The sequence below is a fragment of the Xyrauchen texanus genome, chromosome 24 (assembly GCF_025860055.1).
Source record: "Xyrauchen texanus isolate HMW12.3.18 chromosome 24, RBS_HiC_50CHRs, whole genome shotgun sequence".
NCBI classification, from domain to species: Eukaryota; Metazoa; Chordata; class Actinopteri; order Cypriniformes; family Catostomidae; genus Xyrauchen; species Xyrauchen texanus.
In genome coordinates, this window is record NC_068299.1 from 36428800 (window position 1) to 36445500 (window position 16701).

The 16701-nt window shown below is 37.7% G+C and overlaps 1 protein-coding gene across 1 annotated transcript in view; it reads right to left on the reverse strand.

The window, feature by feature from the left end:
- The window catches only part of LOC127617762 (CUB and sushi domain-containing protein 1-like), a 496749-nt gene that overhangs the window by 246553 nt on the left and 233495 nt on the right, over positions 1-16701 (reverse strand). The window contains exons 11-14 of the mRNA XM_052089839.1: positions 10539-10642; positions 10230-10342; positions 5040-5222; positions 3001-3327 (exon numbers count right to left, since the gene is read on the reverse strand). Coding sequence (XP_051945799.1) covers positions 3001-3327; positions 5040-5222; positions 10230-10342; positions 10539-10642 — 727 coding nt within the window. The remainder of the gene's footprint in view (positions 1-3000; positions 3328-5039; positions 5223-10229; positions 10343-10538; positions 10643-16701) is intronic.

Sequence of the window (16701 nt, forward strand, 5' to 3'; positions counted from 1 at the left end):
GACGGAGTAGCCTGACCGCCTGGATGCGGAGAACGGCCACCGTCCATGAGGCGAGTGGGGACTGGACTCCCCGACCACCTGGAGCGAAGGAGCCGCTGCAAAAATTTCGTTTTTGTTGTTGTTTTTGCCCTCCTGTCTCCTTCCAGGTCGAGCAAGGTGGGGATGACCCGCCGGCAGATGCACAATGCACGCCGGCATGCGAGGGATAAGGGCGGCCGGTGACAACGGTTTGAGAGAGAGGGAGAATGACAGGCAGCTGCTCAGTGTGTGTTGTGTTCATGTGTTATTGGTTTATTTCTTCATTAAACTATTATTTATATCGTCAAGCAGGTTCTCGCCTCCTCCTTTCCCATAACCCCTTTACATAGAATTTCTTAAATTGTCTGCTGCCAAAATTTGTATTATGTATATGATGTATTTGAATTATCTGAATTTTTATATTTACTCAATATTGTATTTATAATTATTTTAATTGTTGCATTCTAAAATATATTTATTAGTGGGCCTTTCTCAGTAAATACTGACATACCCGATTAATTATATTAATGATCTAGTTAATTTGATTAAAAATATAATGGATTGACAGCCCTCATAATTAATTTATACAATCACAATAGTATTTATCTGACACAAATACTGTAGGAATCTCAAATAGGGCAAAAACATTCAACTTAAACAGATAGATTTACACTAAATACAACAACTAAAACTAGAAACGCATTATCTTTTTTAAAGAGTTGACAAGATAGCATTGAAAAGTAGCATTTAACTTAAAATTTGGCTGCAAAAAATAAGACATAAAATGTTTTTTATCATTTGATTTACAAACTGATTCACTACAATGAATCAGACCTGATGCTACATACGAGTAAGAGGCCAGTTCAGAAGAGCAAATTTGATTGTCACCTTCCTTCGCCTGGCTGTGAACAAACTTTCGATCATGCGAAGTTAGTACGTTAACAAGCATCATGAAAGTCCAGCTCCTATCTCTTGAATGGGGGAAAGACGATTGGTCACATTTACGATCAAAGAACATATTTCAAGTCAAGTAAAATCTGACAACAATGCAGTAATTAATTGTGGTTATTTTGCTCTGATTACACAAAAAAAAAAACGGCTGGTTCAGCTAATGCGCATGTGCATTCTCGAGTTGATTGACAGACGATCTCTGTATTCAAAAGCTATTTTACCTGGGAGGTGGGACTTCCTTTTCAACATCCGTTGGTCATTGGGCATCACAGTTTCTCCAATTAATTTAAAAGAAGTGCTCTTTCTCTGCTAATAGTCTGTGCTCTGAAGCTGTGCGCATTACAAAGTGACATTAAAATGTAGCATTCTGTTGAGCTACACGGCTAATTGTTGAAAAAAGCTACACTATTATTAAAATAGCTGAAATACTGTCATGCTCACTGTAAAGTTTATAGAGTCACTATATTTTAGCAATGACCCAACACTGACCAAGGCACAATTTGTCATGAAAGCAAGATAAGCAAGGCCTAAAATGCAAAAAAAAAAATGCTACCAAAGTTCTTTTACACAATATTTTGGCTTGACTTGTACTCAAGATAACTTTTTGTCAAGTCTATGTTTTCCCTGAACGCAGCTCTGTGGACTGCTCACACATGTTTCTCACATGCATCACAGATGTCGCACACGCTGAAGCTGAGAATCCTGCCAAAGCTATTTTAGTGTTTTCTGCGGTTAACACATCTGTCTGCAAGGAGAGGCCCCTGTGGCAGTGTGAAGGCTAATGCACGAGGACCTCGTGGCCAGGGCTTAGGGCATCTACGCCGCTCGAGCCCTTTCCCCAATGACAGCCTCATTGTTCTTAAAGCCGTGCCTGACAGTTGCTCCAGCACCACTTTGGGAAATATGTCAACTTTCTTGTGGCATACCATTACTGAAGCAGCACTGTTGAGATACACAATTCACTGACATCACCTGAAACTACCAGCTCCATCTCCCACTATTTTGTTCTTATAAACCCACATAGTTATGTCAATACTTAGACGTCCATGCGCATACACACCTGAAATTAAACTGACAAAATCCCAGTCATGTGACCATGTGGGAGCCACAGCCTCTTTCAAATTTGTAAAACCTCATGGATCTGTTCCAAATCAGTGAGCTGCCAAATGCCAACGTAGGTAGCATCTACAGTATCCCAACTAAAATAAAACTTTAAAACTGAATTGGAACACTCTATGAAGGCAGCAACTGGTTTGTATGTGTCACGTGAAGCGAACTGGAAGCTCCACAGGCAATTGATTTCAATAGTGTGTTCTGTTAGTATGTTGCTAAGCTAATAACACGGTACTCTATTAAGCATACAAATACAGAGCAAACAAACAAACACACACATCATTGTTGGGTCAAGTAAGCCCATCCTTAAGCAAGTTGTAGTGCAAATTACAATGAATTGTCATTAGCTTAGGGAAAGATATAGAAAAAGTCAATCACCATATATGATATACAGTGTATCACTAGGATACCATCAATTTAAAGTTGAAACATTCAGACTTTTGGCGCTAATATAAAACAGCTCAGATTTTGTTTAGCACCCCATCAAGCCAACAACAATGGCTAAACCAATGGCATGAGTCTGGGTTTGGACTATCTGATTGTCTCACCAATAGCAGACAGAGGGTTCATGAAACCTGTATGAAAACTTTAAAAACTCATTAACCTGCTTAAAAAAACATCTTAATCCTGCATAAGTTCGTTTGCAGGACTTAGGTGGTTTAAGATGGTCTAGTTGGTCTTCCAGTCTGGTCAAGCTGCTGATCAGCTGGCCTCTCATTCTGACCCAGTGCTCAAAACCCCTCTAAAACCAGTAAAACAGAACATCCTAAGAGACCAGCTAAGATCTGCAAGCCAGCTTAGGTTACATAGGTTTTCTTTAAGCAGGGTATTTTTGCAAATCCATTTGGTGATGCTAGTGACAGACAGTAAACACTTCACCTTTAAAAAAAAATCTGAGAGAAAATGTATCATATGTACTTGTGTAGGTGATATTAAACCCTTTTCCCGTGTTGGAATGGTCCGACTGGAACTCCAAGCGCATTATATGGCCATTGCTTGCAATCTGTGAGGGTACATCCTTCCCAGAGAATGTCCCAAACGTGGTGGGCTCCAACATCCCTTCGTCTTTCACGATGAGATAGTCGAACTGAGGCTCCAACTCAAAGTCACTGAAAATGAGATGGATCCGATTGCCCAGCTCAGCTATAATGAGCCACACACAGTTCATGTTGTTTCCATATTCCTCTGGGTAGTTTGGCGAGAGGATGATGCCTGATGGAGTGGTGAAATTGAAGAAGCAGGAGACTGTGGAGATAAAGACAAATATATATATAAAGTCGATATTCTGACTTTTTTAATTATCTGCAATTTTCCCATTTGACCAATTTGTTTCTTGTGGGCACCGAAAATCGCCTGCTTGCATGTGAAGCAACTGGAGACAGGTAAATTACCAGTCATGGTTTGATTTGTTGTTATGTACAATCGTGCTACTACAACAATAGACCGGTGTGCAACACAGTCTAATTTAAATGGTCCAAATATCAGAGATGCGTCAGACGCACTTGTGCTCACTATGTTAAAGTGTTCGCCTGTTTCATTATCCCTCTCTCTCCTCAACAGTTCCCTGTAACTTTTAACTGTCATTTCTAATGATAGAAAGGCAAATATCAATAAAACTAATATCATATACCATCTGCAAATATACACATATCTTATTCAAACAGATGTAATAAACCAACCTCACACAACTTCAGCAGATTCAGAGTCCTGTGGAGCACTCATATTTTTTCCTCGAAAGCACACATTCTATCAGCCTCTCCTCAGCAGTTCCCTATAACTTTTAACAATCTTTTCTAGTGATAAAAGGCCAATTTCAATAAAACTTTTATTATATACAATATGCATATTTACAGATATCTCACAAATATATATTCAGTATTTTTGGAGAAAATGTAATTGCTAACGATGATATGCCCTCCATGGTTGCTGGACTACTGTGTGTACTGATATGTCCTCCTTCCTATTATATTAATAATTTCTTCATGTGCAAATAAATGACTAAAATGAGATGACTAAACAGAAATCAGAAACTAATATCTACCATTTAAAATGCAATATTTAGTTGTATTCTTTTTTACAAAGTTTTGTGTGAAATTGAGTAAATACAGGGCTAAATAACATTTTTTTTATTTTGTATTTTTGTATTTTATGTTTATGTTGTTTACTATATTACATTATGTGATATATCAGCACTGTATTGGATTATCGGCCACCCAGCTATATGGATATCGGCATCGGCCATTAAAAAAACATATAGTTTGTCCACTAGTTATAATATTTTTCATTAAATTATGCTTTGTTATCAGGTAGTATTTTGGCTATTTGCCTCAAAAAACTCTGCTAAAGGATGAGAGGGGAGAGAGTTCACGGAGATCATGATAATTAATTGTTTGCACTGTGCTGAAACGATGACGCACCAAGCAATGGGTCATAGTCTGTGATTTGTCAGGAATAAAACAAAACAACAACAAAACAGTCCTTTGTTCAAGAGGTTTTCACTCCAAAAAACAAACAACATGTATACAAGATACTGCTTCCTCTTACTGCAGTACTTGAACTTGTGAAAAATACCTTAAAATGCACCAATTTATCACTAACAGATTAAGTAGTAAACTCCCTAATCAGTTGTGCTACTTTTGCACACCGTATTTTAACACGAAAACCTGCGACTTATTCATATTTTTCGACTTATTCATATCTGCAATTCAGTTTAACCTGACACTGCTCAATTAATTCTTAGTGAACTCCTTTATTAATGAGGAATAATCTGTGATTCGTTCTGTTCAACAAACATGAATATGATAACTGACCTCTTATATGGAAAATTTGGAAATGATCAATTTGGACTAATACCATTCGGCTTTATAAATGCCCCTAATCTAGACAAGGTGATACATTAATCATTCTAAATGGCAAAGTGTTAATTATAAACATGCTTTTCAGAAAATGACTCTTACAGACGCAGCTGGGTTTGTTTCCAGACCACTGGTTATTCTGCTGGCATGATATTGTCCTCTCCCCGACCAACTCAAAAGCCGCCTGGCACTCAAAGGTCAGCATGTCACTGTGTAAAAAACGGTTTCCAGTTCGCTTTCCGTATGCAGGCACGCCTGGGTCTCCACATCCTCCTTTGTCAATCTCTGTGAAGGAAGGAAATACAGGAAAGCATGTTTTATTTCATCGTGACACATTGTGGTCAGCACAAACCATGTTGTTTTTCTCGCTGCAATATAACTGAATTTAATGTTTTCCGAGTCATATATCCTTTAACGTTGAATATTTTTGCTCATGGTTTTTGAGGGGATGTCAAGCAAAATGGACTGGTTGGCATTTGCCTAATATGGCAAGCTTCCACTTAAGTGACCAATTATTTTTCACAGAAATGTCGTAGCCCTCAACAACAAGGTGTTTTTTTTTCCTCTTTTAAAAAACAAGCCTATTTATTTTGTATTGTATGTTTCCTGCTGTCTGCAACCCCTTAAAGACATGACTGATCCAAGAACCTCTGGCCAGAGGCCAAATTTATGTAAGGGATAAAGTACAGTAAGCCAGTCTGTGGCGGAGTGAGCAAGCGACATATAATGTCCAAAAAGGGGAATGAAGTACCCATGGGGAAAGTGTTCAAAATAACTGGGAGTCTGGCATCCTCACAGTGAAATGGGGCTATTTGTAGGAAGGGGGTGGAGAGAAGGTTAGTTCCAGGCACAATGAGCAGGTCTGGTGGCTGCATGTGCTCTCCTCCTGGGTCTATGTTTTTGCGGCTCAACTTCCCTGGGCTCAGGGCATGTGAGGGGCATGGTGGCCCAGCAATCTGACCAATTCAGAAACTTCTGATTCCCCCACCCTGCAAAACAATCCAGGGGCACTCTTCCCCCTGGAATGATGACGAAACAACCAATATTTCCCTCCAAAATATACAAGTACCCCACCAAATGTTGCATCCAGGTGCAGGCCCTGTACTATAGTGCTGTGAAATCAGGGTTAGAATGGACTGACTGAGCAAGTGGACAATTGAGAGTTGCCACATCACTTCAGGTGTTCCACCAGAACGATTCTCTGTCCTGAGTACGGTTAGCTAACCATCCTGAGAAATTTGTGCTGGAAAGAGTTTGTAATCGTACATAACCATCACCGGAAACAACGTCGCCTGTGGGCACAAACCTACCTTCGCTGGACCAGTCAGGACTGGCAAAAAGTGGTCTTCACTGACAAGTCATAGTTTGTCTCACCAGGGGTGATGGGCGGTCTCGTGTTTATCATCGAAGGAATGAGTGTTACACCGAGGCCTGTACTCTGGAGTGGGATAGATTTGGAGGTGGAGGGTCTATCATGGTCTGGGGTGGTGTGCACCGCATCATTGGACTGAGCTTGTTGTCATTGCAGGCAATCGCAATGTTGTGAGTTACAGGGAAGACATCCTCCTCCCTCATGTGGTACCCTTCCTGCAGGCTCATCCTGACATAATCCAAGACCATGACAATGCCACCCAGCCATGCTGCTCATTCTGTGCGTGATTTCCTGCAAGACAGGAATGTCAGTATTCTGCTATGGCCAGTGAACAGCCAGAATCTCAATCCCATTGAGTACGTCTGGGACCTGTTGGATCGGAGGGTGAGGGCTAGGGCCATTCCCCCCAGAAATGTCTTTGAACTTGCAAGTGCCTTGGTGGAAGTGTGGGGTAACATCTCACAGCAAGAACTGGCAAATCTGTTGTAGTCCATGAGGACGAGATGCACTGCAGTAATTAATGCAGCTGGTGGCCACACAAGATACTGGCGGTTACTATTGATTTCAAATATTCCAGAGAATTGTGTTATAAGGTAAGATAATGCGAGGCTTCCAAATATTTTCAGTTACCATAGCAGAGTTGTTTGCAAGGCAGGATAAAATGACAGTGACAAACAAATGATGTTCCAGAAAAGTTTGTTTTCATTTTAATAACTTGTATTAGCTCAGCAGCAAATGCTCTGTTGACCTGATAAACTACAGGGGATGAGTTTCCCTTCAGCGGCTGATTCCACGAGCTCTACAAGGTGTTAAGAGCATGTTAAATACCTTTGGACCTTCCGCAGGTGATTAGTTAAAGAACACACAATGATAGTGGGCTATCGTATTAAGACTGCCAACTCATGACAAAAATGAACAGCTCTTAAGCACAGCGGTGTTAAGTAATGCACTAAATGGCTGCAGGGAAAATTAACAGCTATAGAAATGCTCTGTGAAACATGCACATATACAGTGGCATGTTTTTTTAATATGTTTACCTGCCATAAGCTCTAGACTAAACAGATCTATTATTTACTTTATAGACAAAAGCATAGCATTCCCCAGGACAAGCCATTGTGTTTCTCAGACGTTAGCCAAAACTGCTTATAAATTAAATATAACAGCCATAGATGGGAGAGCAATTTTCTGAACCTGCCATTTTCCATGCTATTAAGTGTAAGTATTTGTAATTTATTTATTTTAATTCACCCTGGTTAATGCCATACAGTAAGCTTTATTTATCTTTCTAAAAGAGCATTCGCAACTTGTAAATAGGTTCCAAATCTGAGATTTCAAATCCGTATGCTGTATTTTTTTTCCATGTAATAAAAAAGGAGTGATTTAAAAGATGATTTTGCAAACCTCTTTTCCATATAACAGCACCAAGCACCATAAATCCTAAAAGTTGTCCATATTTGTGCACTATATTTCAAGAATTACTCTTTTTAAGTTCTGTGGAAAAATAACAGCATACAGGTTTGAAATTACATAAAGGTGAGGAATAATAGAAATCCCATTTTCGGATGAAGTAATCATTTAATTCTTGACTCTATAGAGGTTTGGATTTGATCATCTACTCTGCAATGAAGCTCACTGTTAGTCAGCACGTACTGCTTTTGTACATTTGATAATTGCTGCAGAAGAAAACAATCCTTTGCCAATCTAAGAACTTTTAAATGAAAGTCTCAAATGATCTGTTTGAGTTTGACATCTACAGTAAAAGGCCTCAAACAAAATGTCCCACCAGAGGGTCTCGGTGGAAATGTTGTCAAACATGACAACGTGACTAGAAGCACAAGTGTGAAATTGGGTTTACACAAAGTTAATTGGGTTTGTGTCATTGTGCAGGGCTATCTAGACAGTGAGAATTGTGAGGTTACAGTCAAGAGTGAGCAGCGGCTGGGGAAAAGCCCCATTTCAAAGTATTAAACAGCATTTTGACAAAACTGTTAGTGGGTAAAAAAGAAAGAAAAAAAAAGTTAAGCTTATTCAATCATGTCAAATGTTATTATTTGTATTATTTGTTTTCTCAGAGGTCATTTTATTTAATTATAAATCACTTTGAAAATCTGGGGTTATACCTGAATATCATTTAAACTTGGGAATAAACAGAAATTGATTTGAAAATTTGAAACAATTAAACCAGAGGACAGAGGAGAAATATTGAAAATGTGGCTCTGTTTGCAGATCGCTATTTAAATGAAACTAAATTTGTAACACTGTCCATGTTAACGCTGTTTAAAAGGTAAGATTTACTTTTAATCATTTGTTATGTCCCCCTTTTGCTTTAATGACAGCATGCACTCAATCTGACCTGCCAGACGTTTTGTGCAAAATAATTCATATGGTCTATGTCACACATTTGATTGGTGAGCAAGCAATGATACAGAATCTTAAGGTTTTTTTTAAGTCATAGAGTCTTCCTTCGATGGTGTTTTCCTGCATGGTGAATGTCAGGTAAAGTATTTCACGCAAGCTTTCCAAACATGTCTGAACAGCACATATGCTGTTCCATTTGCCATCCTGTGATGAGCAAGAGGGCGTGGCCGGGCCGTAATGATGGACGACTGGTGCTGAATCAGCCCAATCAGCAGGTGAGGGATAAAGGGACATCAGTTCGAGAGAGACGGACATGGCCGCGCTGTCTGTTTGTTTTCTGTTATGTTTAAGTTCAGTTATGTAATTTAAATGATGTTGACTGTTCTGCTGGTTCCCGCCTCCTCCTTGTCCATCTTTTACATGTTACACATCCATTTACCAGACATTTAAAAGCTGGGATGCTTTGAGCATTGAAAGATTACAAAGTTGTATTGTATGTAAAAAATAAAAATATATATACGTATATATATATATATATATATATATATATATATATATATATATATATATATATATATATATATATATATAAAATCACTTTCATGTTTCTTTGCAAGGAAGAGTAATATTCTTTAGAGTAGTTATAGTCATCTGACTCTAATATTGTGTTGGAAATTGGCTGTAATAGGGGTGGGGCTTATATGATCAATGGAAGTCAGAGGGTGTGTTCAAGAAATGTGTTTAATGCAAATAGGGTGCAACATCGGGCCTGAAATGCTTAAATAATATGTTGCTTAAATATTTTTTTTTCTATTTCAACAAATACTCAGTGAAAGAAAAATAATTCCTTCAGAAAATGATGATCATCAAGCTCAGGGAGTAAAACTACATTTATATCCATTCATTTCCTATGAGGTTTATCATTTTGCAAACTTTTGTATTTATTTGTAATAAATAAACATTAAATAAACAAATGACAATAAAATAAACATTAATTTAATTTATGTGATGTTGTAATTAAAGTAATATATAAAGTAGTAAATATGAATGTAATAAAGTAAACATTGAATAAAAAAATAACAATAAAATAAACAATATTATAATTTAATTTATTTTAATTTACACCAGATTTGGTAGCATAGTTGCAAGTAACGGGGATGCAAATTTATCCAAAATTAAACAAAAATTCAGAAGAGGTTAGCTGATACCTAATGTTGTTCTATAGTCATTAATAAACTTACAAGATATTTTCAACAAATTAAAGAAAAGAATTTGTTTGAACATTTTCTTAAAATAACTCTTAATATAATAATTTCATATCTATACATAATGTAATAGTCATGCACCGTAAAACATGTCTGTCTCTAAAGCTCTGAAACAGTCATGGGACAGCAAAATGTACTGTAATATGGGGAATAAATATCTAATATATATATATATATATATATATATATATATATATAATTTTTTTTACTCAATAGTGTACTGAAAATTCCCCTATGAAAAAGGAAACCAGCTGGTACAGTCTGCAGTGTCTGTTTCCAAACATTGCTGTGACATACCTTCATATACAGCCTTGAAACCTTGCGATCCGATCGAGTCATCGGACTGCAGATGAAGCCACATCTGGTTGCTCATGCTCACAATCAAATCAGGCACGCTTGAGCCCGTGAGACTGCAATAGAGGCACAAAATCGAATTTTGGTTATTTCATTTGCATATGCATATGGAGACATGAAAGCTTGTACATAAACCCAGCACCTATTTCATGTGGCAGTTGCTTTTGAAAGAAAATAATAAACTGTTATTCCATGGAGCATAAAGTGGTAAGGCACGGAGGTCTTTGCGAATGCAAAGACATGTGGACTCACACGTAAAGCACTCGTCGGGCATCACCTATCTTTCCTCCATCGCCCACTGTTAATGTGTCATACGCTCGTTCCAGATCAAACTCTTCAAAAGCCAGCTTGATGACCTACATAGAAAAAAGAGAGGTCATGTTGAAACATCACAGATAAATAAGCTTGCAGGAAAAAAAGCCCCATTTACACACGACCGGCTCAGACAGCAATCTTAGAAAAAGAAAAGAAAAGAAAAGAAAAGAAAAGAAAAGAGGGAGTTATATAACAAGACAGGTCAGTCGTTGCTTCAAATCTGTTTCATTGCTGCACATGAGGCTCATTTCAAAAGTGGCAATGAAGGTGCAATTACATAACCTTGTGCAATTCAAGAAATGTGAGATTTTAGAGTTCAGCCATGTATGATGCAAAGCATGGGAAACATGGGACACACTTGTTCATTTGACGTGAGCACATAAATACATTTAATTCGATGAGAGATTGCGGTGAGAAAAATAGTGTGAGCAGATTTTAATCTGTTAGACAATAAACTTGCATACTCTCTCTTCAGCTAGCATTGACATTGCTCAGTTGTTTGCAAGTAAATCAGTCTCACTGCAGTGCGCTGTGAGATTTTTCTCATGGAAACTCTCCTCCTCCCCAGCACCACCTCTCTAGATATGCTTCAGGAGGATTGTGTGTATGTCTAAATTTGCAGCAGCAGTAGCATGTATGTGTATGTTCTTAGCTGTAGCAACTCTTTGTAATTGCTCAGCAGCAGCAGTGTAAGCCAATCTCGTCTGCCAAGACAAATTTACCAATATGTCAAATTACAGTAGAATCATTGTTTAAAGTGAGACACTATGCACCCAAAATGGCGAAACGCTCAGGGGTGCCAGTGGGAAACCTAGTTGGGTGGCAAACAGACCTGCTGTGTATTTTTTCCCACTTTGAGCACTGATTAGAAGACTTCATGATTTATTTTAAGAGTTATTATGACTTTAAACTTAGAGAATATTAACAAGTAGTCTGGTGAACGCAATTTGTACACACAGTTCTAATATTGCTGGCCGATTATGAGCGCTATCTAGTGGAGGATGCACTGACCATCATTTTCTGTTATAACCTTCCAGGACTGTAAAACATTATCCATGATCCAGACACCTGAATCATCCCTTTGATATGCAGAAATTGTGCTTGACAACACCCAGCATCTGGATATCAGCAGTTTATAATTCACTTCTCCATTGTTTGAAAATTTTTTTGGAAAACTGCTGATATGACTGATGTAAAATGTACACAAACATCTCTTTTAAATAAAACTCATGTTACCACCTGGTTTCAGTTGGTGGTAATAGGAGATGCACAGTGCAGTTTCAGTACTGATAGCACTTGCTGTAACAAGATTGGGGGTGTTTAATGAATAAGACATATGTTTTTGCGCTGAAATACAAAGCCTGTAAGTTATGTACACATTATAGGAGTATTCAGGGTTCAAAAATTCACAAAATAAAAATAGAAAATAAAAAATAAAAAAGGACAAATCTGGGTTACAGTGAGGCACTTACAATGGAAGTCAATGGGGCCAATAAGAACACATCAAAATCCTCAGTGTTTCAAAATATAGCAACATGATTTAAACATTATGTCTGTTAACATGATTTTAGTGTTTTACAATCACTTACTAAACTTTTCTGTGTAAAGATATATGCAGTTTTACAACTTGTTTTTCATGACGACATAACGCTGTACAGTACAACCTAAAACCGTATACAACAGCCAACGCAGGGGTTTCACTAGATTCTTAGGATTAGGTGTAGGGTTTAGGTTTATCTTTGACATACATATACATACAATATATATATACACACTGTACTGTGCAAATGTTTTAGGCACTTGTGAAAAATGTTTCATAGTCTTCAAAAATAAAGTCATAAATAGTTCTAATTTTTCAGTTAACATCATACAAAGTCCATGTGAACATTTTTGTCATTAAAACATCCCCAATTCTCCTTGGTACACCTGGACACCATTTTTTGGCAGACAAAATGTTCCAAGCATCTTGGAGAATTCACCACAGCTCTTCTGTCTATTTCGACTGTCTCAATTGCTTCCGTCTCTTTATGTAATCCCAGACTGACTCAATGTTCAGTGGGGGGCACTGTGGGGGCAATGCCATCTCTTGCAGTGCACCCTGTTCTTCTATTCTAATCTTTTCTATTTGCTAAAGTAATGCCTGTGAGTCTAACATTTATTTTTCCTATTGATACACTAAAGCTGAAGATATAAATAACCATTTTAAGACAAGCATAAGACTTCTGTACAGTACTGTACAGGTGAAACTCGAAAAATTAGAATATCGTGCAAAAGTTCATTAATTTCAGTAATTCAACTTAAAAGGTGAAACTAATATATTATATAGACTCATTACAAGCAAAGTAAGATATTTCAAGCCTTTATTTGATATAATTTTGATGATTATGGCTTACAGCTTATGAAAACCCCAAATTCAGAATCTCAGAAAATTAGAATATTACATGAAATCAATAAAAAAAAAGGATTTTAAATACAGAAATGTCGGCCCTCTGAAAAGTATAATCATGCATATGTACTCAGTACTTGGTTTGGGCCCCTTTTGCATTAATTACTGCCTCAATGCGGTGTGGCATGGATGCTATCAGCCTGTGGCACTGCTGAGGTGTTATGGAAGACCAAGATGCTTCAATAGCGGCCTTCAGCTCTTCTGCATTGTTTGGTCTCATGTCTCTCATCTTTCTCTTGGCAATGCCCCATAGATTCTCTATGGGGTTCAGGTCAGGCGAGTTTGCTGGCCAATCAAGCACAGTAATACCATGGTCATTGAACCAGGTTTTGGTACTTTTGGCAGTGTGGGCAGGTGCCAAGTCCTGCTGGAAAATGAAGTCAGCATCTCCATAAAGCTTGTCTGCTGAAGGAAGCATGAAGTGCTCTAAAATGTCCCGGTAGACGGCTGCGTTGACTCTGGACTTAATAAAGCACAGTGGACCAACACCAGCCGATGACATGGCTCCCCAAACCAACACAGACTGTGGAAACTTCACACTGGACTTCAAGCATCTTGGATTGTGTGCCTCTCCATTCTTCCTCCAGACTCTGGGACCTTGGTTTCCAAATGAGATGCAAAATTTGCTCTCATCAGAAAAGAGGACTTTGGACCACTGAGCAACAAACCAGTTCTTTTTTTCTTTAGCCCAGGTAAGACGTTTGACATTTGAAGCCCATGTCCAGGACCCGTCTGTGTGTGGTGGCTCTTGATGCAGTAACTCCAGCCTCAGTCCACTCCTTGTGAAGCTCCCCACACATTTGAATGGCCTTTTCCTGACAATCCTCTCCAGGCTACGGTCATCCCTGCTGCTTGTGCACCTTTTTCTTCCACACTTTTCCCTTCCACTTAACTTTCTATTAATGTGCTTTGATACAGCACTTTGAGAACATCCAACTTCTTTTGCAATTACCTTTTGAGGCTTTCCCTCCTTGTGGAGGGTGTCAATGATGGTTTTCTGCACAACTGTCAGGTCAGCAGTCTTCCCCATGATTGTGAATTCAACTGAATCAGACTGAGAGACCATTTAAAGGCTCAGGAACCCTTTGCAGGTGTTTAGATGATTAGAGTGTGACATTTTGAGCCTACAATACTGAACCTTTTCACAATATTCTAATTTTCTGAGATTCTGAATTTGGGGTTTTCATAAGCTGTAAGCCATAATCATCAAAATTATATCAAATAAAGGCTTGAAATATCTTACTTTACTTGTAATGAGTCTATAAAATATATTATTTTCACCTTTTAAGTTGAATTACTGAAATTAATGAACTTTTGCAAGATATTCAAATTTTTCGAGTTTCACCTGTATATATAAATTACGTATGTATGTATACATGTTAGCTTTACCCTGCTAATTTAAGGTGGAAATGTGTCATCCCAGTCTTCGTAATGAGTCAGTTTTGTGTGTTAAAGTTTAAAGAGAGAGCAGGTTGGTGTGCAGCTGCATCAGGTTAAAAAGAACGGCATAATCCAGCAACACAACTTACAAGTTCTTGACAAGCAATCTGTATAAAATGTCAGTGCTGATACAGATTTGTATGGCGAGACCTTAAACGAGAAGCCTAAAATGCCGGCTTTTAAATTATCCTGTCAAAAGTAAAAGTCTTCTTTTACAGAAGACTTAACAAGAGGATAAAAACACCACTCATGGTCTACATAAACACAATCTCACATTGACAGGACATCTTAGAGATTGTTCTCTGAACCAGCTTGAAAGAACTATTGATTTCTTTATTTTATACAAAAATGAAAAATCCTGACAGCTGCCTCAGTGGTTCTGTTTTGCCTTTTTTGAGAGAAGACGTTATCCGATGCTTTTTATAAATTGCTAAATGGAATGGTTTCATTGCACATTTTTATTCACCCAGGAGAAAAAAAAAGTGGAGTGTGTTCTCTGAGAAAGTGCAAGTGTTTACAAATCACATTCAGTGTTAGTTATAAAAAAGAAGTCCTCTTAAGATACACGCATGTGTAGCCAATTATTATTTTGTGAGAAATGGGCCATATCCTAGAACAGTATGAGACTATATATATATATATAAAATAGTACATATACAGTATATGCATTCAATAATACAATCATGACATTCATACATGTCAAATGTGGTTTACGTGTATAAATACATTGTAGGGCTACTGTGGACATTAGAGTCTCCACTGACGGTTTTAGATAAATTAAGCTTCTTATATTCAGTATAATACAGGTAACAACTAATTGAATGATGTTACAAGAAGTCTTCATAAGAAAATGATCAGTTCATGTGGAAAGTGGACTTGGAGCATTAGGATAATTTTGGGACAGAGATTATTGCGAGTATACACTAAATATTTGATCAAAAGCAATTCAAGTACAAGAACAGAGAATCTAATCCTGGCTTCGACCTTCCTCGGCGACACTGGTCAACACTGAACCGATCCAATGCTGGCCACCCACCCCCTCGTGTACCGTTCCGGCCTTCATAGGTGCTCGCTAACAGCACTTGCCCCTAAAGTCTGTTAAGGCTAAATGGGGGATCTTTGTCTTTGTTTGTGTGTATATATATATGATGCATTTACCTAAATCAAAATGCTGTAAGATAAGAGTGATTTTCAGACAATTATTATTTTATTACAATTAATATTTATTATTGTTGTAAGCATAAACCTAACCATATTTTATTAGATTTATGCATAAAATAAAAAAACATAAATCCACACGTGAACAAAACATGAACATGAACTTAACTTGTCATAAACTAGACTTGACATGGCATGAACTATCCAACAAAATTACAGTCACACACAAGACTCATGAACATGGAGGGAACAGGAATCACATGACTAGGGACACATGACATGAAACAGGAAATTAACTTTTCAAAATATAATACATGAAATACATGAACACCCACTAAACATTACATTAATACCAATAAAGTTTTAATATCTTACACAATTTTACCTGTCAAGAACCAGTTTTTTTTGTTGCATGGTATAAACTGAAATGCTGGACTAACTGGACTACTATATGTGACTGAATCTGTATTGTAAATGGCTCTGATAGGTCATGAGCATATCAGTAGTCCTGCCATGTTCTGGACCATGACCTTCTTGTCTGAGGCCAAAGGCTATGACAGAGACACAGATCAAGCCTGAATTTTTATGATCTTTTGAGGTTTTTAACATTCTGTACTGAGCAGACTTCCAATTTAACTTTTAAAGGTTTTTTGCTCCACTGGGGCCGTTTGCACCAGCATTATGCAAGATACAACTTAGCCTAGTTGTGGTGTAAATGGGCATTAAGTCACAATTTACACAGTACTAAATATGTGAGTGTTGCACCATTAAAGTTAGCTAGAACGTAACTTTACGGATGGAATAAAAAAGCATACTCATTTAATGACATCAATGAGCTCATCTTTTGGTTGACAGGCTTAAGTCCTTGCGACATATATAATGATGTTGACATTTACACTCGTTTACATTTACGGCAGAAAGCATTATGTACAAAACGTATTTCTTCAGTATGAAACCAATCTAACTATGCACTTTCCCTGTGTACGCCGCCCGGTGTCAAGCTTCAGCATACGACGGTACAGTATAAGACATTAAAACAAATAAATGTCTGTTGTA